Source organism: Thunnus maccoyii, chromosome 6, assembly GCF_910596095.1.
Source record: "Thunnus maccoyii chromosome 6, fThuMac1.1, whole genome shotgun sequence".
Taxonomy (NCBI): Eukaryota; Metazoa; Chordata; class Actinopteri; order Scombriformes; family Scombridae; genus Thunnus; species Thunnus maccoyii.
In genome coordinates, this window is record NC_056538.1 from 30,550,841 (window position 1) to 30,574,821 (window position 23,981).

General features: G+C 37.7%; 1 protein-coding gene across 5 annotated transcripts in view; it reads right to left on the reverse strand.

Annotated features, from left to right (window-relative positions):
* Positions 1–3,769: 3,769 nt before the first annotated feature.
* Positions 3,770–23,981, reverse strand: part of si:zfos-464b6.2 — a 39,257-nt gene continuing 19,045 nt past the window's right edge. For 4 of the 5 annotated variants that reach the window (XM_042414042.1, XM_042414043.1, XM_042414044.1 and 1 more), the window contains 9 exons: positions 22,405–22,575; positions 17,559–17,614; positions 14,796–14,887; positions 13,936–14,152; positions 11,618–11,733; positions 11,199–11,310; positions 8,022–8,223; positions 6,685–7,014; positions 3,770–5,781 (listed from right to left, as the gene is read on the reverse strand). In XM_042414042.1, coding sequence (XP_042269976.1) covers positions 5,640–5,781; positions 6,685–7,014; positions 8,022–8,223; positions 11,199–11,310; positions 11,618–11,733; positions 13,936–14,152; positions 14,796–14,887; positions 17,559–17,614; positions 22,405–22,575 — 1,438 coding nt within the window. In that variant the 3' untranslated portion in view covers positions 3,770–5,639. Of the gene's footprint in view, positions 5,782–6,684; positions 7,015–8,021; positions 8,224–11,198; positions 11,311–11,617; positions 11,734–13,935; positions 14,153–14,795; positions 14,888–17,558; positions 17,615–22,404; positions 22,576–23,981 lie in introns of those variants that run through there. The other variant, XM_042414046.1, reaches the window with a different exon arrangement.

A 23,981-nucleotide genomic window follows, 5' to 3' on the forward strand; every position in this document is an offset into this window, starting at 1 on the left:
TTCATTCTGACCCAAACTAAAATAAATGCTGCTTGCAAAGTATGATGTGGAAGCTAGATGGGATCTAAAATTAATAAATAACAGAGAAGAACACTTTTCAATAGACTTCTGCACCATAACACAGTAACTACATGATAAAATACACCTACATGACCAAACATATTCAGAAATAAATGAAACGAAAAATGATTTTGTAATTATTCTTGAGTTGTCAGTTAAATACTACAACTTGTTATTCTTTAATCAGAATAATAATAATTGTCATTTTGAGTTTCACTATGAATGAAATGTGTGGTACAAATTAACTGTATTATTATTATTATTATGGTTATCACACACACACACACACACACACACACACACATATATACATATATAGACACTACCAGCTCTTTTCACTCACTGAGAATATATTTTTACTTTCTTTTATTGTAAAATTTGATTCAAATTTATAATGACTTGAATTTTGTGATATAAATTTTCTCTTGTATTTTTTTCCTTGTATGTAAAAACCTACTGAGCAATAAACCTGTGTCTGATTATTATTTTTTCATATTATTTATGATGATTGTTTTATTTTGTTTTATTTTGTGCCTTGACACTATATAATGCCTATATTATAGATTATATGTCTATAATGTATATAATACTTATCATTGATTATAAATATTATTAATATTAAATAGAGGTAGATATGTCAGTAATAATGTTGATAGTATCTGTACTAACAACAATAACAATACACTCCTGCATCATGTAATGCATTCAAACATCACCTACCTCCATTTACATACTTGTCAGTGGAGAGACAACCCCCCCCCCAAAACAAACAAACAAACAAACAAACAAACAAACAAACAAACAACAGAAAAACCTTGTGATTTGTGTTTGTCTTCACACCTGAGCTGACAGTTGACGTGTGTATCTAGAAACTGCAGCACTACATTGAATTTGTGTCTAAATTACATTGATATTAATAATTAATATGTCCAAATCATTATCAGTGTAATTATTAATTATCACTGATCAGTAACATTAGTTCTGGCAAAGTCTGTATAAAGAGTAGTAACGTGTTTACTGCCCTCTGGTGGCCAAAGTGAAGAACTACAACTCCAATACATATCAAGTTAGACACGATAACACAGTATGACTTCCGGTTGATACTACAAGATAAAATACATCCACGTAACCAAACTAAGCAGTCCGACAGGAATAATATGAGATGAAAATAAAAATTATTATTCTTGAATTGTTCCGGTTAAATACTATAAATACTACAACTTGTTATTCTTTAATCAGAATAATACAGATAATAATAATTGTTATATTACATATAGGTGCTATTGTGTGTTTTTGCTTTGCACTGTTTGTTATTGTGCTGTTATATGTTTTATTTGTAAGGGACTGCAGATGAAAATTAGCTTTAAAGCCAACTCTGGTGCAGTACATCAAATGTTAACATTTATGTTTAAAACTGTACATTGTCCCAATAAATACAATACAAATAAATATACTGTATATATGTATATACGTATATCAATTTTTACTTTTTTTTATTGTGACTGTTGTGATAGTTGTATTTTTTCTTACCTATTTTTAAATGTTGTTATGCACCAAAACACCAAGGATGCACAAACCTACTTTACTTACCTAATAAAGCAACAATGAGAAACACCGGTGCTCACGGTTATAAAGTAGTAAACTCCAGGTGAATGCAGCTGCTCTAGAAGTTAAACTGGTCAACTACAGACAAAGGGAAGCCTCTGGGCTTAATTGAGGCCCATTTTCACAGAGCCAATTATATAGTTAAAATGCCTTTATTGGTTCAGGCCTATCAAAGTTAAAAAATATCACCCAAAGGAGCCAGTGGTGATGAAAGAGTCAAGGATCTGTTCTTCATCTTTGAACTGGTGCAGGATGGATATTCTACCTTCCAACTCAGAGATTTCCTGAGTCAGGCAGAGACAGCTGTCACATCCAGATGGTGAGATAAGTGGAGGTGTCGATTATCGGGTCGCCGGGGAAAGAGAAACAGGTACGGCCAGTAAAAGGAGTTGTGAGGCCAGTAAAAGGAGTTGTGACAGAGGTAAATGCTACTGTGGCTACTTGGTGTAGTAAGCAAACAGGAAGCGAAAGAGGCTGAAACATACTCGTGAGCGGAAAGTAGACTTGAAAGCAGAACAAGTACACACAGGAGGGCCTAATGAGACTGCACAGGCCCAAAGACTGGGCCTGCTGCAATGGACCAGCCTCCAGTAAGCAGGTTAAATAGCTGTGGTTTCCTCTCTGTTGGGGGTGTCAGCTGGTTGGTGTGATGGTAGATTAGTTCAAGTAAACACGCTAGGGTGTTGGCCATTTTGTGGTAAAGTGGCGAATTATAAGCCGACTGAAACCTAATATAAACCATTAAGATCTGTAAAATCCATAACTGTTAAAATGGTATAAAAAAACTCTTTAAAACTCTCAGTTGGACTAGCGAAACATCAGGATGGCTGCCATCATAGAGCATGCACAAATGTCCCTGGTAGTGTTGTGTAGTGCTATAATGCTTTTACAATAGCATTATAATTTAAAATACTTCAGTTTTGAAATCATTACATCAGTGTCAATATCAATTCAATTAAAAAAACTTTATTTATCCAAAAAGGGCAATTCCTGAGGCAGGCATAGTAAAAGACAAGACAGTGACTATGTGGCAGATATAAAATTAATATAAGAGTTGCTCTTATGAGCCGTCTCATATATGAATGTTGCCTTCCTGTGGTTGGTCCCAGCTGCAGAGGGCAAACATTCACGGTCTGGGTGGGGTCCTGTAAGATGGAGCAGGCTTTCTAGAGTGTTTGCTGATCATGATCATATCAGGAAGTACCTTGCTCTGCTTGTCCCTATGCATAGGTTGTGGACTCCCTCTCTTCAACACTGTGCCTTAAATCTCAAGTGTTTACTGCCCTCCTGTGGTCACATTTAGGAACTACACCATCATCACCACCACCACCTACATCAGTTAAATATAATATGAATTTTACTTGTAGTTACTTTATAACTTAAATGCATTTTATGCTTTTATTTTAACTTAAATATAATTATGAGTTTAGAATTTTCTTCCAGCTCTCATTTGATTGTTGCTCATCAAAGTTGTCACGTTATGCACAAATACTTAACAAAGTTTTCAGGTGCTTTAAGGTGCATGATTCTGACTTTTTAGCCATATTAGCGGTATTGTTGTTTGGATGCACCACTTTGGTCCAGACTGAAAAAACTCAACATGATGAAATTCGGTCCAGACACTGATGATCGTCCTCAGGGTGAACTGTAATCACTTTGGTGATCTCCGGACTTTTCATCCAACGCTCTCATCAGGTCAAAATTTGTACTTGTCCAATATTTTGGTTCATGACCAAATAATTCATGTAAATGTGAAGTGTTGATAAAAATGTTTGGTGGGCAGATGTCTCAAAAGCTCGGTGCAAATTACAAAAACTATTACAAAATACTAATATATTTTTGTGATTTGGGTGAACTGGCCCAACAAAATCCAGTTTTGTCGTGTTGAGAATGACAATTTATTACTTTCAGATCACGATCTGAAACCACAAGAGTAGCATTATTACTTTTAGCAAAACACAAAGTTAATGAGCACAGCATGTGTGGATGTGAAAGAGACATTGAAAGTGTTGCATGAGCGTCATGTTTCCTCTAAACATGCTGCATGAAAACAAAGTCCTGTTTGCTCACATGACAAGGAGCTTGTTCACAAAAGCGTACAAAATACATTTTGAATTAATTTATTTAAAAGATGACAGTTTACAGCAGACAATGACATTACACATTAACTTAATTCATTTAAATTACAGCGACAACTTAATCTACTGTTTACCTGCAAAACTCATCACATTCCCATCAGCCTCGGCTGTACTGTGTGTGTGTTTAGTGCTAATTAGCAAAAAAATAAACTTGGATGTGAGGTGTGTTAGTGGTTACAGGTACTTGAACACTGTGGCAGTTATTGGAAATAAAGTTTTGCAGAGTTTTGCAGCCCAGATGTGTTATGTGTCTTAAAGAGGAATTTCACTGCTATAAATAGGATAATTTATTAAAACTAAGTCACCTATGCAGTAGAAATGTGCAATTTAAAAAAAAAAAATGGTGTCGTATGACTACAGAAGACTTGTCATAAACTGTGATTCCACCATAATGCCATGAAACTAGCTTTCTTCCAGATATACTGATGCATTGCAATAAAAACAAACAAAAACAATGCAACAGACATTTCGCTAAAAACACAAGGCAAAAACAAATGAAGTGATAAGCAAGTCTGAACAAAATGTGTCCTGAGCTGTTTTTAAAAGTGCACCCCGCCAACATGAAACCAAGAGATCACAAGTTCAGCACAGTCAACGAGCGATATGTTGTCAACACACACACACACAGATCAGGCTGTTGAAAAAGGGTTCAAGTATAAATCCCTGAGGAATGATTTCTCTCCCTGAGTTGAAAAGAAACAACTTTTTCTTAGCATTGTTAAACTTCCGTTCCGCATTGTTAAACAACACGTTCATTCTTCTGAGGGTTAGGCGTCTTTGCAATGCGCACTTTACACACACACACACACAGTACATCTGCCTTTATCTACGGAAGACAGCGGTAAACGTGTCACTTCCTCTGCGCGAGTGGACGTAGAACTCAGATCCTTCACTTGTTAAGTATCAACAAGCAAAAGTAGCAAAACTAAGATGTAAAAAAAAACTCCATTACAAGTAAAAGTACTGCATTCAAACTCCTGTTTCAGTAGATGTGCAGCAATATTATCGGCTAAAGTGACTTTATTTCAATTCAGTTTTCTAACCGTAACCCGAGCATATTGACTTACATTCATTTCCTGGAGCTAATGTGCTAATGTTAACCATAACCACTATTTGCATAACCGTAAAAAACCTTAAAATAACTCTAAAACACACACACACACACACACACACACACACACCATGTAATTCATCTTAACCACGTACCAAGGATACTAAACATCATAACAATACACATGGTATCATTTACATATGAGTGTTGCTTACAACCCATCAAACATATCCCAAACCCAAGAACACCAGTTAGCATATGAATATAAATATAGTCAAATTATTAAAGAAGGTGCAGTTACAAACCATGACAAAGCCTCTGACTGGAACAAATTTGACTTAAACTAATGACAACACTAACACTAATGAATCTTAAATGTCAGAAATTTGAGGCAGGAAGTCAGTTTGTTGTTCGGTTTGGGTCAAAATTTTACAGTTTGCCTTCATTTGGTTTTATTTCAATCATGTTCAATGAGGTAATTGAATTTTCTTTTGGGGGGGGGTATAAACATATATATTAATGTATATATTTATATATAATATACTGAAGTACAGTAGCCAAACACACATGTACACACAAACATATAATAAATAATCTTGCTCTTCCTCAGGTTTCCTCCATTTTTCCCCCATTAAAGTCTTTTTAGGGAGTTTTTCCTAATTCAAGTTGAGGGTCTGAGAACAGAGGATGTTGTGCTGCTGTGCAGATTGTTAACCCCCCCCTCCCCCTGCCCGAGGCAAATGTGTGATCAGTGATATCCGGTTGTATACGGGCTACAGATAATATCAACTTGACTCGTCTTGGTTTTGTAGAAACTCGGTCTCTGTGAGAACAGTGTTGACCGCCGATGTGAGGCGAGCGCTGTAGCTCAGCAGTCTGTTGTCAAAAATCAGCTGTTCCGGTTTCAGCTTCTGTTGTGCGGCAGGTCTGCACAGATAGGAAACAGATAAACACATCAGTTATACACAACATGAGCTGAAGAGGTTCATGTTTCTACAACTGTGCACTTCTGCATCTGAGAGAAATAATAACCTTTAAGGATTATAATTATTTGAACTTTTCTGAGAAGTTGCTTTTTTTTTTCTGTTGGTTCAGAAGGGTGAAAAGCTCTCAGTATCACCGTACCCATCAGCACCTGCTGCCTTTCTTGTTGTTACATGCACTATAGTTAGTGACATCATCCAAAACGCATCCTGAATCTATAAGTGAACTAATTTCAACTGCTGGATGTTTTACGAACTGTAATTTTCACCTTCAGCTCACCGTTAGTGGTGCACTTGACAGAATTTTAGGCCCAGTTGGATGTTTTTTTTACTGAAATACTTCCTGGGAAGGTTGATTGGCTTTGCTCCTTAAAGGGGACATATCATACTTTATTTCTCTGTTATTTTTATACCTTTATGATGTTGGATATTTTATACTATTTATTATTTTATGATCTCTGTTTTTGCCTTTTGTTTTTAGTCGAATGTCTGTTGTTTTGCTTTTTCTTGTTTTATTGATCGATGTGATTTTAAATCGCTTGTTTCTTTTATTGTTGTTGTTGTTGTTGTTGTTGTTGTTGTGTGGACCCCAGGAAGAAGAGAAAAATAGCAAAAACGTACAGGTTGCAGCTTCACAAATGTTAATATTTACTGCTTTTCTTACTCTTCTGTGATAGTAAATTGAATGTGTTTGACGTCATCTTGGACTCTTTTTTTTTGCTGACATTTTAATAACCAAACGATTCATCTATTAATTGAGAAAACAACAAGTAGATTAATCAATAATGAAAACAATCGTTAGTTGCACACATAAGATTTCATTGGAAGTACACAACTGACAGTCTACCTTGTGTGTTGCATCCGAGCGATATTCCTGTCAATCCAGGAGCAGCCTTTCTCTGAGTCCAGCAGTCCGTGGACGGTGGGACGGTAGACGGCTCGGGGGTTAACGATGATCTTGAAGTTGTTGTATTGAGTCTGTCTTATGATGGGTTCGTGATGAAGGTGTTCCAGGATGTTCACCCCGGGCACTTTGTGCCAGTTGAGGCTCTCTGAGGGCAGATTTTCGGAGGCTGGAAGAGGCAGCGCGACGGAGTTGGGGAACACGTTATTCTCAAACATATAACACCTGTCGACGCCGTATTTCTCCTCCAGCAGCGGCAGCAGCTCAAACCAGCTGGTGATAGAAAAAAAAACACTTTTTAAAACACTAGATGCTCAGAAGCACATACAAAACATCTATAAACATGCATTTATAAGTAGACACTTAAAGATATGCTGTATTTAGTGGGTAATGTAATGAAATGTACATGTGTAATTCACAAAAAAGTATTTTATACAACAAAGGTAGTGTTTGTTACATTTTCTGCTCACTATGTTACGCACAGAACTGCTACTTCTGTATTTTCTTTTAAATGTCACCTAAAAACGGTGATTGTTATTTTTAATTCAATATGTTGTTTGATATGTTGCTGTCTCTGATGCCTTTAGTTAGAGCACTTTGGAACTGGGTTAGAGAAAAGTGAAATAAAGTTATAATTACAGAATTGCATTAACACTGATATACAACATATTCCTAATGCCAGTGTGTGTATTGCATTAGTACATGAATTAATACTTATTCATATAAACTTTTTTATTCTTCTGTAAAGGTGACCTAAAGTGATGCTTTATAAATGCTTACAAATTCTTACAAGCACTTTGCAGGAGTGTGTGATCTAACGCTACGTTCACATGACATGCTGAAGTGGCCCAAATCTGATTTTTTTTTTTTTTCATATCAGATCTGGGTCACTTGCATATGTGGTCCTTGATCTGATTCATGTCTGATCTCTGGCTGTGCGTCTCTCTTCTTTGCACACATCGCCTTCTCGTCATCATTCGGTGTGCCCGGTGAAAATAAACATGGAAGAGAGCAGCATCAGTGACAGGGGGGTCAAAATGGAGAGACGAGGTAGTTTCAAATTTATGGAGAAACTTCTATTCAAGCCAAACTGGAAGAAACTTATTGCAACCACATTGCTATCACAGCCATGTCATCCAGTGAACCGTCGACACAAAAGGATCAGATGTGACTAAAGAACTGGAGTTAGGCCTGTGATATGAACGTAGCCTGAGATTGTGTTTCATGTTGTCAGTGAACTGTCAAAACAGAACAATTTATCAACGGTTTCATGTGTCTACCTGTTGACAGACTGAGGCAGTATGAGCTCATCTATATCCTGCAGGGCCACATATCTGGTTTGGTACATGTATCTGTAGAGACAGTCAGTGAGAGCAGCGATCTGGCCGTAGTAGTGGAGGTCACCTGGACCGTGTGAAGGCAGCCAGCCTTGAGACGGCTTCAGATATCTGGCTATCGTCCAAGGAATCACTTCTATTAAACCTGAGGAACCAGTGGAAGGATTAGGAAGCACGTCATACAAAGCCTTTTGACCTCTTTCAGCAAGATTGCCTTCCCAAGAAGAACGACATTCATTTAGACACAATGACACAATGATCTTACGATCAAATGACAAAGTCTTCTTGAAGTAACAAATTCTGAGAAGGAGGAAGTCGGCTGGATGAATCAAGAAAACAACAGACTTTGTTTCGCGTTTCCTTCCGACAGTCAACATGGATTTCTTTAAACCACCTTTAACTAACTACTTATTTTAACCCAAACCATGCTCTTTCACTCACCCTAACTGAGCTGTTTTTGTGCCAAAACGTATCAAAACATTAATCACAGTGTTGTCACATAATAATATAAATATTTGTGTGATTTGTTACAGTTTTGGAAGGGACAGACAAGTTTTGTCCAGATCAGAAAATGCTAATTCAAGTCAATCTGCATGTATGTATTTTGTTGAATTTTTAGGACTTGTCGCTTTTATCTCAGTTATCTCCTTTTTTACCTTTGTGACCAGTTCATCCAATCAGTGGTTTTTCTTTTCTTATTAGGGCCCCAAAGGGACGAAGACCCTCTTGTATCTGTTGTGTTTCTTTCTTTCTTTCTTTCTTTCTTTCTTTCTTTCTTTCTTTCTTTCTTTCTTTATTATATCGCCACTTCAGACCTAAATTTGACCCCCTAAACATGTTCAAAAACTCACCAAATTTGGCACGCACTTCAGGTCTGGTGAAAAATTTGATAAAATGTAAAAGTTATCCCCCAAAGTGCCAAAATGTGCTCTATAGCGCCATCTATGTCACTAAAATGGCCGCCAATGTCGTAAAGAGATTGAACCAAAACTCAGGAAGTTTTGGTTCAAAAACAGGAAGTCCAAAATACACACATGAAAGTATGACTTTCCCCAACAAACGCTCTCCTCCGAGGGCGTTAATGGTATCGGCTTCAAACTTTACTACATGACTTATGACACTGTGCTGATCAAAAGTTGTTAAAAACTTTGTAATAACTTGAACGGTTTAGATTTTATAAGCCCCGAAAGTTGTAGTGCCACATCGCACCTTACAATGTAAAATAATGGGGAGGAAATCTATGGGCATGGACTTTGTGCCAAACTGAAGCTTCTGACATCTAAACTATAAGTCTGATCACTTTCAAACCCGTATCAATGGATTTGCGATGAAAATTCCTACTAAAATCTGATTTTTAATGTGAGATTTGGACAACGTCATGAGATTTATGAGGAGATTTCACAAGAAGAGTGACATTCTCCTCTCCAACTTCATTCAAATATATGAGTATTTTTCTGTGTCCAGCTGCAGTTACTTATTGTCTCTACACACCTGACAGTACACATGTCAATCAAACTTTGACCAGGTCATGTGGGTTAAAAGTCTTTACTTTTCTAAAAAAAGACTTAATGAAAATTAGGAAGTTCATTTCTTTTACACACAAACTCATCAAGAGTTTTCAGTTTACTAATTGAAATTCAAGTGAATGGGCCCAAAACTTGCATAATTTTGATGACACAGGTGTGAGCAAGACAGACATGTCTCACCCTGCAGAAAATTCTCATCCACACACCGTTGAGATTTGATGCTTCGCCATGACAGAGGAAGTTGCTATAACTTTATTGTACATGCTCCAGTCTGCACCAAACTTTACATGTTTGATAAGACTCCCGGCATGGACACGTTTACATGACAACATTCCCGAAAACAGTCCAGGTCTGAAGACATCTGCATGCCCGTGACAGAAGACCTTTGACTGCGCTGCGGCTTGACGTGTGCGGAGGCGTGAGGGCCCATTCAATGCTGCTTGCAGCTTTAATTTTAATACATTTTGGAGTCCTGAATAAGTATAGTCATCCAGTTATTTATAAGAAAAAAACAAAGGTTAGAAGTAAGTGAAAAAATGCATTACTTTCAGGGGGCTTCCTCTGTTTTTTTTTTTAGCAGCAGCAGGCAGCTATTTTTTAGCAAACAAGTTCCAATTAACTCACTTGGCACACAAATATAAATCCTGTTTAAGGTCAGGGGATTTCTGGGTATTGAGTAGTTTTGTTGAGATCAGTGGGCCTCATGCAAGAGCATTTTCATATTCTTATCCTACTCTCTTAACTGTCCAAACTTGTTGTAAATCAGTGCTTTCAGTCTGATGAATGTCACCTGTTGATGAGGAAGTGCGCGTGTGCTTGTGATTGGATCTTCAGCCTAATCAACACCCTTCAAATGTCCATACAAGACTACATTTTCAGCTCTGTTTGTTTTATTCACCAAAATGTTCCAAAAGATTAGAAATGCTTCCACTGTCAGAAATCAGCATCAGCATTTATCAGTGTCAGCAGTTGTATTAGAGGAACCGAAACAATTAGGAAACATGAATTCATCATGCTAAAAAACATCTTTATGAGAAGAGATCATGTGAGAGAATATTACAGCCTACAGTCGGTGATGTTATACTGTCAGATGTTGCACAGAGAACTGCAGAAACAGCCTGAGGCAGCTGTACTGACATAAACATCAACACATCTTAAAAACTTCTCAGCAAATTAGCAGCCATAATGATGCTGATATGGTTTGTTTTTAGGTGTATGTTTTATTTTGGCTAATATCAGTATCATATTTAAACTCCAAACTCATTCATTATAATTCTAAGTCAAAATGTGAAGCGTTTTTCCACTTGTGAAAACTCGTACGACAGCTCTGAACTTCAATTGTGCCTCAGAGAAAATTCTATTATGACCTTTCACCCTCAGACAGTTAAATCACAGACGTCCTTCAAGTCCTCCTGGGAGCAGAAAGACAATGCAGGGAAAAGGTCACTCGGTTGCTTTGCACACGCTGTTAACACAATAATGCTGAGAGGACAAAAATGGAAAACTGATGAATGGATAAAATACTTCTTCCGCAGTTGCCAGTGCTGTGCAGTGAGGAGAGACAACACAATCACAAAAAGACACCATACTCCACCTTTTTTTGTGTAGTAGTCCAGTACGCGCTGTGTTTCGGGGCTGCAGCTGCTCTTATAGACGACAACTCTGTCCACCCCCATTAACCGCATCATTTCCAAACTCTGGACCATCTACAATACAACACAGGATTTAGTTGACACGCTCCAGGGACATATAACTAGCCTGCTAAAATGTCAATATAAATTCTGGGTTCCTCCATTTTTTAAGGCAAATAGTAGAAAGAAGCATCAGAGGAAGTACTCTGTGGACTGCAACTATAATGTTTGATGAAAATAAATCATTATTATTGAAGATAAAAGCCTCTAAGTCTGTCCTGTTTTGTTCTTCTGTCTGTGTTGGTCAGGATACTTGAGATACTTGATCTTCAAGGTGTCTTTTAACAAAGCAAACTGTACAACCAGTGTTATGTGACGTTACCTGCAGAACGTTGGTGAAATTAAACATGGTGGAAATGCAGGTGGTGAAGTTGTAAGTTAAGGAGACACTTTCCACTTTCTGGTTCTTCACCTCCAAAAACAGGTTGTGACGTAAATCTAAAAGGCCACAGAAGAGAACCACAGACATATTTTCACATTTGCAATTTCTTTTCCCTTTTAATGTACAGCACATTCAAATAGAGGAGACGTTTGAATCAACAGGGAAGATATCAAATACTCTGCTGGGTAAAAGACGGCACACTCATTGAAACATACCCAAAACTTGTCCGATGACTTGCTGTCTAATAAAACTGGATGACTATGTGTAAAAAAGGTTTTGTCTGTTGCACCAGATGAACATAAGGTGGATCAAAAGTTTGAACAACACTAACAGCTGCAATGTAATTAAAAATCAAACTAGAATCAGCATATATTATTTGGTGTCTGTCCTGACTTGTGTACTTCTTTGGACAAAATTTTACCACAAAGAAGAAATGTAAAGAAATGTGTCTTTCTTCTTCTTCTGTCAGTTGGATGTTGTTCTCTTCTCTGTGCAGAATGATGTATGTATGTGCAGAGTTTGTTTTCACGTTCATCTACTGAAAAAGGAAAGTTTCTCTGTGCTCACCTTAAATCTCAGTTTAAGGTGTGTACAGATTGGCATGATCTGTGACATCACCACTAGTTTGGAAACCAATCGTGCTCCAGCAACTATCATGGTTTGAGGTTGAAGAAGCTTTAAAGTCCCAACGACGGCTGCTAGATGCTCCAACTGACTCCCATTCATAAAAGCCTCAACTTCTCTCTAGAAATACAATTGTTTTTTTTTTATTGCTCCTTTAATAAGATTTGAAGATAAGATAATAAGATTTTTGACTTATAGTTGCTTGAGTGATTGACAGACTGATAAGATAAATATGTTTTAAAATAACAATTGACCGCCAGTTGTGTTAGATTTGGCAGCCTGATTATTTGTGTGCACAAAAGAAATTATATTTCAGAGATATTTTTTCAATAAAGACCTATTGTCAGACAGTTCCTTTTGAAATCTTGACCTTACTTTAACTTTTAATTTATTTGTGTTGGCACTGAATGCCACAGGTGGTTAAACCTGCTCTCTAAAGGGGCCTTTAGACTGTGCGACAACAATGATTGTGTACATTTATGGCATGTGACATTGTGTGAGACTCAGCCTGTCTATGGTCTCCTTTGTGTACAGATGGGCATGATCTGTGACATCACCACTAGTTTGGAAACCAATCGTGCTCCAGCAACTATCATGGTTTGAGGTTGAAGAAGCTTTAAAGTCCCAACGACGGCTGCTAGATGCTCCAACTGACTCCCATTCAAAAAAGCCTCAACTTCTCTCTAGAAATACAATCGTTTTTTCCAATGTTTTTTGGAAATTATTACTCCTTTAATAAAATTTGATGACTTATAGCTGCTTTGATGTCTGCTGTGTGGGCATTGATTGACAGCTGTGATTGACAGTTGGCTCACCTGCTGCTCTCCTGCTCTCTTAGGTAAAGTAGCTAACTTTAGCCTAAGTGTGCAGTGCTTGGTGTTCCTGGTAAGCTAGCATTAGCTTGGGTCCGAGATAGCGGGGTGTGTTTCTAGGGCGTGAAAGGCAACACCCTGAACTCCTTATCTGGCTCCAAATGGAAAAGATGGCGCCGACCATAAGCATAGCTCGCTACGTCCTTTATATACAGTCTGTAGTACCTACACAAATGTGATTGTTGACACTTTAAGTTTCCAGTTCACATACACTGAGAATTGGTTTTTCAGTGAAGGAGGAGACATTTCAAATCTGTTGTGAATGAGACGCCCTCGTTCAAGGCCTGTTCAGCGCTCAGCAGGTCAGACTGTGGTTGTGCTTGGCTGCTTCTAGGTATGACTGTGTGTAATCAGGGTGTTCCTGCCTGGCTCAGTGTGAAAGTTGTAATAAAGATAAAATAAATCATACACAGTACATAACACTGCCAAGGCAAATTCCTAACCAATGCATTGAAGCTTAGACAATGTGTGAAAAAAGTTCTATCCTGTTGTGAAAAATAGAAAATTGTCTACAATAACTGCAATATCATTTTAGAACACATTTCCTTACACAAAAGATGAGAGTTAGCACTTTAACCACAGTCATTTTGTCAAATCCAACTGTCCATTTACTGTCTGACTACACTCTATAATAAGTACCGTGAGGCAATATTGTAAAAAAGGGCAGAAACTGACTGAGAAAACAAATTGATTGATTGTTAAGTTCAATCTTTAAATAATACGACACAAGTTATAATGCAATAAAACAGAAGCCTTCAGGACCTTCATAGTTGGTTGCAACATTGGACACAGCAACATGAGAGGGCGTCTCACAGTGCGAGGGGATAGGACACATGATGTCCGCTGTCCCGTACGCGAAGCCAAAGTGGTCACTGTGGATTTCGCTGACGCCTTCAGAGGTGTGCAGTTTGTCGTTGCAACAAAATTGGCAGCGATAGGCTGGTGTCTCGTTCCTCAGCACTACTGCAATGACGCGGACCTGGCACAAGGAGAGGACAAGCATAAGTATGTTTATTTAATTATTTCTATTAATTAGATTTTTCTACTTTGTTTTTTTTAAATCATTTTACATTTTTTTCTAATGTTCATCTGTAAAGTAATGTGAATCTTTTCTATTGTATTTCAATAAAGTAATTTGAGTGATTGACAGACTGATAAGATAAATATGTTTTAAAATAACAATTGACCACCAGTTGTGTTAGATTTGGCAGCCTGATTATTTGGGTGCACAAAGGAATTATATTTCAGAGATATTTTTTCAATAAAGACCTATTGTCAGACAGTTCCTTTTGAAATCTTGACCTTACTTTAACCCTTGTGGACATTTATTTGTATTATGTCGCACCCACTGATTGCCACAGGTGGTGAAACCTGCTCTCTAAAGGCGCCTTTAGACTGTGGGACAACAATGATTGTGTACATTTATGGCATGTCACATTGTGTGAGACTCAGTCTGTCTTTGGTCTCCAAAGCTCCAAATCGATCATCGGTGGATGAATCTACCGTTCTGCATTGACGACCAAAGACTTCACCATGTTTCTCTCAGGATTGTCAACTTTTGTCTCAGATAGAACAAAATCACACAGTGTAAAGGGGCTTTAACTTCCGCTCGCTTCACTGACCTGTTTTCCTCTGCGGTGCTCCATATAAGCCGATAACAGCAGCGTCTTTGTCCCGATGACCTCCACAAAGGGCACCTTTTGTTCCTGAGGAACTGCAGGAGTGATATATGTTAAACTCATTTGGTGCCTGATTGTTTTCTTTTCACAAAACACACTAAGCTGTATATTACTCTGCACTCACACTACAGCAACAGCAGAGAGCAAAAGAAAAATTCAGCTGGAGTGATCACACAGTTAAAGGGTCATTTTTGTACCATCCAGATCACATTTTCATGGTTTTGACCATCATTCCTATCAGTAATAATAACTGCAGAGATCTGGGAACATAGTGATATTTCTAAAAAAGAATACAGACAGGTCAAGAAACATTTTGCAATTTGTCAAAAAGTTGAGAAACAAAACCAAACTTGTTTGCAAGAGCCAAGTGAATTTGTGAAAGTGTCACCCAAAGCTTTCAAACCGACTTCCTGCAACAACTGATTTTTTTTGACTCTGACCTTCCTGTAGTTGTGTACTCACAGTTTTCCTGTTTCACCAGGTACTGTCACTTTTAAGTTTTACCCACAAACAAAGTGGTTTAGATAATCCGGATAAACTGTTGGTTTGTCTGCATTCTGCCTAATTGTCCTGCCGCTTGTTTTTCTTAATCTGTGGGACGGATTTGTAGTGATGTCGTTCCCAGATCTAAGCAATTAAGTTGGTGAGAAAAAATGTTATCATAACTGACAGAAATGATGGAGAAAACAATGAAAACTAAACTACAAAAAAACTACAGTCAGGTGTCCATATGAACAGTGAAAGAGGTTTTTCCACACTGTAATCATTCCCCCTGTTCTTATTGGCTGTGAAAACAACCCCTTCAAATCTGCTTTCAATGTAAGTGATGGAGGCCAAAATCCACAGTGTGTTTTTGCACATTCTGTGCAAAAATTGCATATAAAAGTTGATGTGAAGCTTATATGAGGCGTCAGCAGTCTTAGTCATATCAAGTGGATATCTGACACATTTACAGTCTTTCTAGCATCAAGTTCCCTCTTTGTGTTTCCTCGGACAGTGTTTTCTAGTTGAGCTGCGGTGGAAGTATGGTAACAAAAAGAGGAACTTTGGCACTAAAAAGACTGTAACGTTGAAAGATATCTACTTGATTTGACTCATTTGGACGCTGAAGCTTCATATTAGCTTCAGATAAACTTTTAAATACAGTTTTGCACAGAAGGAGGACTGTGGATTTTGTCCCCCATCACTTCCATTGTAAGTGCATTATGTAGGGATCTTCTAATGGTCAGTATGAACAGGAGAAATGATTACAGCAAGAAAAACATGTTAAATGTTCATTTGGGTTCTTGACTTGTCTTAAGACAAAGTAACAAGAAGAAACAAGTAAACAAACATAAATTAAGCAAAAAAGGAAGAAGATGAAAGTGAGCTGAAACTGTAGAAATTTAGTCACATAATTTCAGCAATGCAGCAATATTATGAATTTCTCATACAGATTAATCCACCATGTCTCCTAGAAATGATGTTTTAATACTAATAACTTGTTTTGTCATATGTTTTTAAAGGGGAATATATTTGCTGCCCGGGTTATGGTCAATGACAACAAGTGTAGAATTACATTCATTTATTTCATGGCTGTCAAAGATCAGGGCTTTGATACACATGTTTGCATGTGTGGTGAAGTTTGGACAATAAAAGCTCTTTGTTTAAGTTCAGGGAAAGAATGTGGGTTTTCTTTTTGCAGACAAAGTAAACAAGTAAAGTAATATCCTGTGTCAAGTGCCAAGATCCTTTTTTAATTATTAAACCATGACTAGACTTTCTCTTAAGTTTTGTGAGTTTGTAGACATAGCATTAAAAATGTTTAACCATGCTTAATTGCAATGAGTGACTGTTGTATTGCATCAGTGGATACTGTGGAGAAAACAACTGAATACAATTGAGAACAATTGCTCCTTTCCTGTGATAGTGTATGAGAAAGTGCTTTTTAGGCCAGCATCATAGACTTTATATAAAGATGTAGGTAGTGAGGTGCAGCTTATAGTTGGTACCAGCACCTAGCAACCGCTGGTGGCATTATACTTTAAGGTACTTCTACACTGGCTTTGGATTCAAGTCGTGGTAGTTGCTGCTCAGCCCGTGTGAATCACATGATGAACCTGGATGTTGTAATTACATGTTTTGGCTGCTATTTCAAATTGGCTTCACAGTCTGGCGCTGCTTCCGTGGGCAAAAGATGGGGGCGGAGATGCAGAAGTGAACTCTAGGACACCATGGCATCACTGTTGGGTGTGGTGCAACAGGGCCCATTTCTGACCTCACCTTAACACACCTGTCAGTGATGCTGGCTGTGCAAACAGACTTGATGTCAAGTTACTCCTTAAAAACATTTCAGGTGGCATTATTTTTCTAAATGTATCTGCTGTATCAAATTTGTAGTACATAAACATCATTTCTAGGAGACAGGGTCTTTAATATACAGTGTACTGGAGGAGAAATCCAATGTTTTGATTAGTTTACCCTCCTTTTTCCACTTACATCAACTTCCAAAGGGTGAGTTCTATGTAATAAATGTTATCTCATTTTTTTCAACATCAGAAACATCATAGCAACAGAAACATTTCTGTGAACCAAGAATGATTGTGAGTAACAGGAAAAAGGAAAAAAATTACAATCAACAGCTAATGAGAACAGGAAGAAGAAGACACATTTACTATATTTAAACTTCTCACAAACTTCAGTAGTGATTGGTATCAGTTAGTTTACCATGTTTTCTTGCACATTTTGCTGGCAGTGGTCTTGGCACCGTGACCTCATTCTTCCTGTAATAAATGATTTGGGTGAGATCACATGACCGAATGAAAAAATGTTCAGGTGCATTTTTAGAAAGAGCACTTCTAAGAAACTGTCCTCTCAAGAAAAACGACAACATGAGAACAATCGTTCCCCTAACTTAAACTAAACCTAATCAAATCTTAACTAGAGGAGTTGATTTGGAAAGCACAAATGGTGTTAAAAATGGCGTCAGATGTGTTGATCTGGTGGGCAATTACAAACTTCTTCTTGAGACAAAAAGGGCCAGTTTTGAGTAAATACTGTAACAAAAAGCTATTGTAACACATAAACACTGCAACATACTGTAACAATCAAATACTGTGACAAAAAACTCCTCAGTCAAATGTAACATTCTACCTTACATTTGCACATTCCTCATCTGCATTTCCTAAAGTCTCTGTTGGCATATAATAAAACATTGTGTGTTTAGGTTGATGACCAGCTGCACTGATTGCGTGATTTATATGTTTACACACTGCGATCTGTAAAATACCAATCCAAGGTGCATTTATAAACTTATAAACTGTTGATTAATTACTGTTATTTGATCCATTTTTATCATTCATCACTTTATCCCGTGACACACCTTGTAAAGTCTATTTTGATATGAGCGCTACAAACTGATCATTGATTACATTTCTGCCATTTCATAATGATAATGAGACGTCACTGCCGACGATGGTTTACAGGAATGTGTGTTGTATTAATGATATGGATGATGTAGGAGCTGTATATAAGTTTGTTTCTATTTACGTAATTTACTGATTTTTTTCTTTTTTACATACTTATGTTTGTAAGCAAAGGGGGTGGGGGAGAAATCGGGTTACAGCAGATCAATATTGCACCACAATCAGTGAAACTGTACGTCTTTAGCTGTTTGGTTTATGTTGAGTGTGAGAGTGAAAATAAGGCTTGTGCACATGTGCCTATTCTCACAATGACTGTGATTCATTGCATATGCACGACATATCTAATGAAAAGAATATGTCTGCATATTTCTGGCTTTGTGCATACACACAGTTTTGGTCATGAGCCCAGACACTGTAAAGTGCCAATCAAACCACAACCCATGTGGTTGTTCAAGAAACAAACCCTCATTACTGAGACATGAATCAGAACCTAAATATATTTCATCAAATAATAATCTGTCAAACAAAAAGCCACAAAGTACATAACCAGCAAAAGCCCATAGTGGGGCGTTTTTCACATTAGCTTATTTTTAATCCATTTGGTTTACAGTCATGTTAATGTAGTGTGACAGTTCGGTTAGATTGATGGATTACACATTGCCACAACACCACGCAAATGCCCTGTCACATCATTAAAAGGAAGTCTTTTTATATTTCCAGTAAAGTAAAGAAGCAGCACAGGTTTCAGGTAAAACAAACAAACAACTCATAAAAAAGAAAGAACAAAATTCAAAGGAGGACGCAGAAAAACTAGTTAAGAAACTTACAACTGCCTATAGGTTAATTACTGTTCTCGTAAATATCATCCAAACTCAAAACTGAAACCTGCTATAACATATTTGGCAGATCCCTTAATACAGGTACTAAAACTACACAAGAACTAAATTAATCTTAAGCTGTGAAACAGTTGTTGACGTCAGCAGTTGTTGTAAACACAGCAGTACAATTGTTTCAGTTATTAAGAAACACAAAATGCTGATTTTTCATCTTCAATTCAGACAGTTGACTTTAAGTTTCAACATATTAATTCCCCATACGCCAGTTTTGTTATTTCGTTATATTCCAAACAATGATCTATTATAAAGACCATACAATCTAATCAAGATAGACACTGATTGGTCCATACTGTAAGCCCCTCACGACCACGATGGAGTAACTGAGGTATGGTTTTATTTACCACTACAGCCCCGGTTACGAGTGTCTCTGCAAATCTTTTACATGCATTTCCCAATGAGTGAGTGCATGCGCGTGCTGACTGAAAGCACTTTTAAAGTTACTAGGTATATATATAACTGTAATATAAGTGGTTCTGTATACTAAAAAATAGTAAAATACAAAGCATAAAAGACACAAGAGAAATGATTTATACATTTGTTGAATATGAAAATGTAGTTTAATGTCCAGTCAACAGTGAGAGCTCATAGCCTGCTGTGTTTTATGATTCATATCAAATGGGGATGGAGGAAATCGACAAAACCAAGTGTGAAGATGCTTTTAGTCATAAATTATATAATTCTTATAAAAAAGCCAATAAACACATGTGTAGCAGCAGACAAGCAGGCAGAATATAAAACCCTATTCATAGTGATAGTGATAGTGTTCAGAGCAGTATAAAGACAGACTGTTAAGTTCCTATGTTTTTATATAGTATTACATAATATTACATATTTGTAAAGTGTATAAAGACACCTGTGATTGTCTATTGTAACAAAATTTACTTTATTACTACCCAGCTGAAGCTGCCCGAGCTGTACCTACCTATTAGTTACCTATTCTATGTTTTACTTGTGCTTTTATGCACACAAAGGCAGGACAGCACAATTCATCAACACAGAGGCGGTCAGAACAAGCAGAGGGGCAGCTGGCAGCAGGTTAGTAAACAGGTAGCGGAGTAAGTATAATCAGGAGCATAGGAGCAGGTACAAGATCAAGTAACAGATAACAGGCAGGAACAGGTGACAAAGGTGATAAAGCATCAGGTTGGCTGGAGAGTAAATGCACACAGCAACATTGACAGTCTGGCAAGGAGTGAATGAAAATGGACCTTGACTCATTAAATCAAGCAAATTGTGCAACATAAGATCATTTCCTCCTTCATTTATTTAATGGCATCTAGCAGAATGGGCTTGACAGAAATTGAATATAATATGTATAAGTGTGTTTTTATTTTCAGGTTCTGTATCTTCTCCTTCCTTTTTGTGTTTTTGTCACGCTTACATACAGCAGGTCTAATACATATGATGACAGAATTATGCATCTAAGTTTACTTTCTTGAAGCAGCTTCCACCGAGTAACATGAATAATCAGCCTCTTGTATCTGTTCTCTTTCTTTCTTTCTTGCTTTCTTTCTTCTTTCTTTATTATATCGCCACTTCAGACCTAAATTTGACCCCCAAAACATGTTCAAGAACTCACCAAATTTGGCACGCACATCAGGTCTGGTGAAAAATTTGATACGATGTAAAAATTATTCCCCAAAGTGCCAAAATGTGCTCTCTAGCGCCACCTATGTAACTAAAATGGCCGCCACGGCCCGTAGGAATGTCGTAGAGAGATCGAACCAAAACTCAATTATTCGTCTCATTAAGACCTACAAATCATATGTTGACACCCCTGACCTAAATCCAACAGGATGTTTGCAATACACCCATCAAAGTATGGCTTTGTGCCAATTTTGGACCCCGAACAAACGCTATCTCCTCCGAGGGTGTTAATGGTATCGGCTTCAAACTTTAATACATGACTTATGACACTGTGCTGAACAAAAGTTTTAAAAACTTTGTAATAACTCGAACGGTTTAGATTTTATAAGCCCTGAAAGTTGCAGTGCCACATCACACCTTACAATGTAAACTAATGGGAAGGCATGGACTTTGTGTCAAACAAATGGTTCTGATGTCTAAACTATAAGTCTGACCACTTTCAAACCTGTATCAATGGATTGGCCAACGTCATAGGATTTATGAGGATATTTCACAAGAAGAGTACTCGAAAGTCCTGCTCTCCAACTGAGAGGGAGAAGGAGGGAAGAAAGGGGGGGGGGTGGATAAAGTCAGACCTGTCAGCCCAGGTCAATGAAGTTTGTATCTAAAACTATGTGGAAGCAGTAACTGTTCAAAAAAGGGTGGGTTCACTCACACTCTCCATTCAAATATATATATATTCAAATATATTCAAATATATGAGTATTTTTCTGTGTCCAGCTGCAGTTACTTATTGTCTCTACACACCTGACAGTACACATTGTGTCACCCTGCAGAAAACTGTCATCCTCACACATCCTCACATCCTTGCTATAACTTTACTGCACATGCTTCGGTCGCACCAAACTTTACATGTTTGTAAAGTCAGACCTGTCAGCCCAGGTCTGGAGACATCTACATGCCCGTGACAGAAACCCTTGGACTGCACCACGCCCCGTTCAACGCTGCTTGCAGCTTGAATTATTATCAATTTGTTTTTATTGGTGGCATATAACATAACAAAAAAGACATAGAAACATAAGATGAGGCACTTGGACGGTGTCAGAACATATAGACATTAAGAATAATAATAATGAAAATGGAAGGTGCCAGTGTCCCACCTGGCCAGCATACCTGGGGCGGGGGTCCACCCCAGAAGAATAATCATAATAGGATTTTGTTATTGTTGTTGTTACAAAAACGATTTGGGTGTTGCGTGGCAGGAATATGACTTATAAAGACTGTAGACTGTTTACTGCACATGAAACCTGGTTTTTCATACTGAATTTGAAGTTTATTTGTGTGGATTACAAAATTTAAACTTTGTGATGTGTGTATTTTCAATATATGGCATGGCTTACAGACGGTCAAATATGCAGAGCAGACTGAGTAAAATGAACGGGACAGAGAAAGTACTGTAGTTGTTACATTTAACTCACACCGATGTTTCCTCCTTGTGCTGTCAACTGTTTTTATAGGGACTAAAAAGTACTATATATCCTATCCTATATAGACCCGATACTCTATATCTGAGCCACATACAATCCAACAATTGGAGTTGGTCAAATGAAACTCTGGATATTTGTTTCATTGTCGCAGCAGATTAGACCAGTAAATTTCACCCACCTGTCAGTCCAAAGAACGAGCATCAGGATGAGAGAGATGAAAATGATGAAGATGACAGGAGTCATGCATGTCAAATGTCGGACCTTTTGCTTCAGCTTCCGCATCAGATTGTGATCCATCACATTTATATAATGCCTCGATGCTGCTGCTCGGATTCTTCTCCCAGGAAACCTGCATAAGCAGAGAATCAAGTGAGTAACTCTTACCCTTAAATCAGATGTCTCAGCTCCAAGTTGATCAGGAAGCTGATGTAAGAGGTAAGATGAGACACCATTTGTTAATGTAGACATAAAACAGGTTAGTTAAAAACAAGATAGAGGTGTGAGCATAGTTGTTCACTTATGCGTGTAAATTATAAATTGTTCAAACGTAATCTGGGTGTGACTCACTGAATAGAGGTAGAGTTAAGCAAGTCACCCTAAAATCACATGTAATTTTTTTCTTTTAATCTCTTCCGGATAATTTGACAATCAGGTTTATGTTACGGCCACCAACTGTCTGAGAAACTGCAGGCAGGCATGATGAACACCAACAAATCAGAGGTGCAAATGACAGCTATAGTAAATTTATATCACTTTGTCATTGCAAAACAAAACATAGTTGAGGAATTCATCCCAAAAAATCCCCAATTAACCCAGAATCCCAAAGTGCATTCATTTAAGCTGCAGATTTGTATCAGTTCTCAACAGCGACGCACTTAACAACTTCATGCGCGCTGTTTGTTTCTTACTGAAACACACATTGGGAGTTATCTCCTCAGTTTCATACATCTGATGTTTATTTTTTGAACTGATGTTTTGATCCAATTAGAAGTGCTCCAGCTGTCACCTAACAGGAAAGATTACTCTCATGATAAAAAGAAAACAAAGCTGGCTGTTGGTAGGAGATGGAATGTGAACTACTGGTCACATACACTGTAAGATCAGTTATTTACTCTAACCTCCTTGTTCACAAAGTCAATGGACAGAAACAATTTCATGCCCCCACCACAGACTGTATATAAAGATGGACGTAGCGATGCACGGTGATAAATAAACACATCTGAAGCGCAAGTCCGAGGATGTTTGATGTACTAAAGTACATGGAGCCGCCGCATGACGACGCGTCAATTACATGTCCCGATAACAGCCCCTCACTGTGGCTTAGGTTTTGTTTTTGTCGAAATCAAGTCACTACACTAATAATCAGAGAGAGAAGCAATTGTCTGGCATTAACATCTCTAAATGAGGTTTGAAGATTTGCTGAAAGTAATGTTTGCTGCTCTGACTTGGGAGGAGTCTGGCTGCAGGTCTCCTCTGTGGCTCCGCTCTCAGGGCAGCTCCACTGTCAGAACAGGGAATAACTTTTTTTTTTTTTACTCGCATTAAAAACCTTGAAAGAAGATATTAAACATGCCCACGGTTGTTTTCATGAGCCATATAGAGAGGTCAGAACATGACTGTGACTTGTTTGGTGTGGCAATTCATGTTTAGTTGTTTAAATAGTAGCTATATCAAAGAAATGTTAAAAACATAGTGTAATGTATTTTTGTTGTGAGTTGCTCTCTGTATTCCTCCAGTTACCATACTGCATCAATG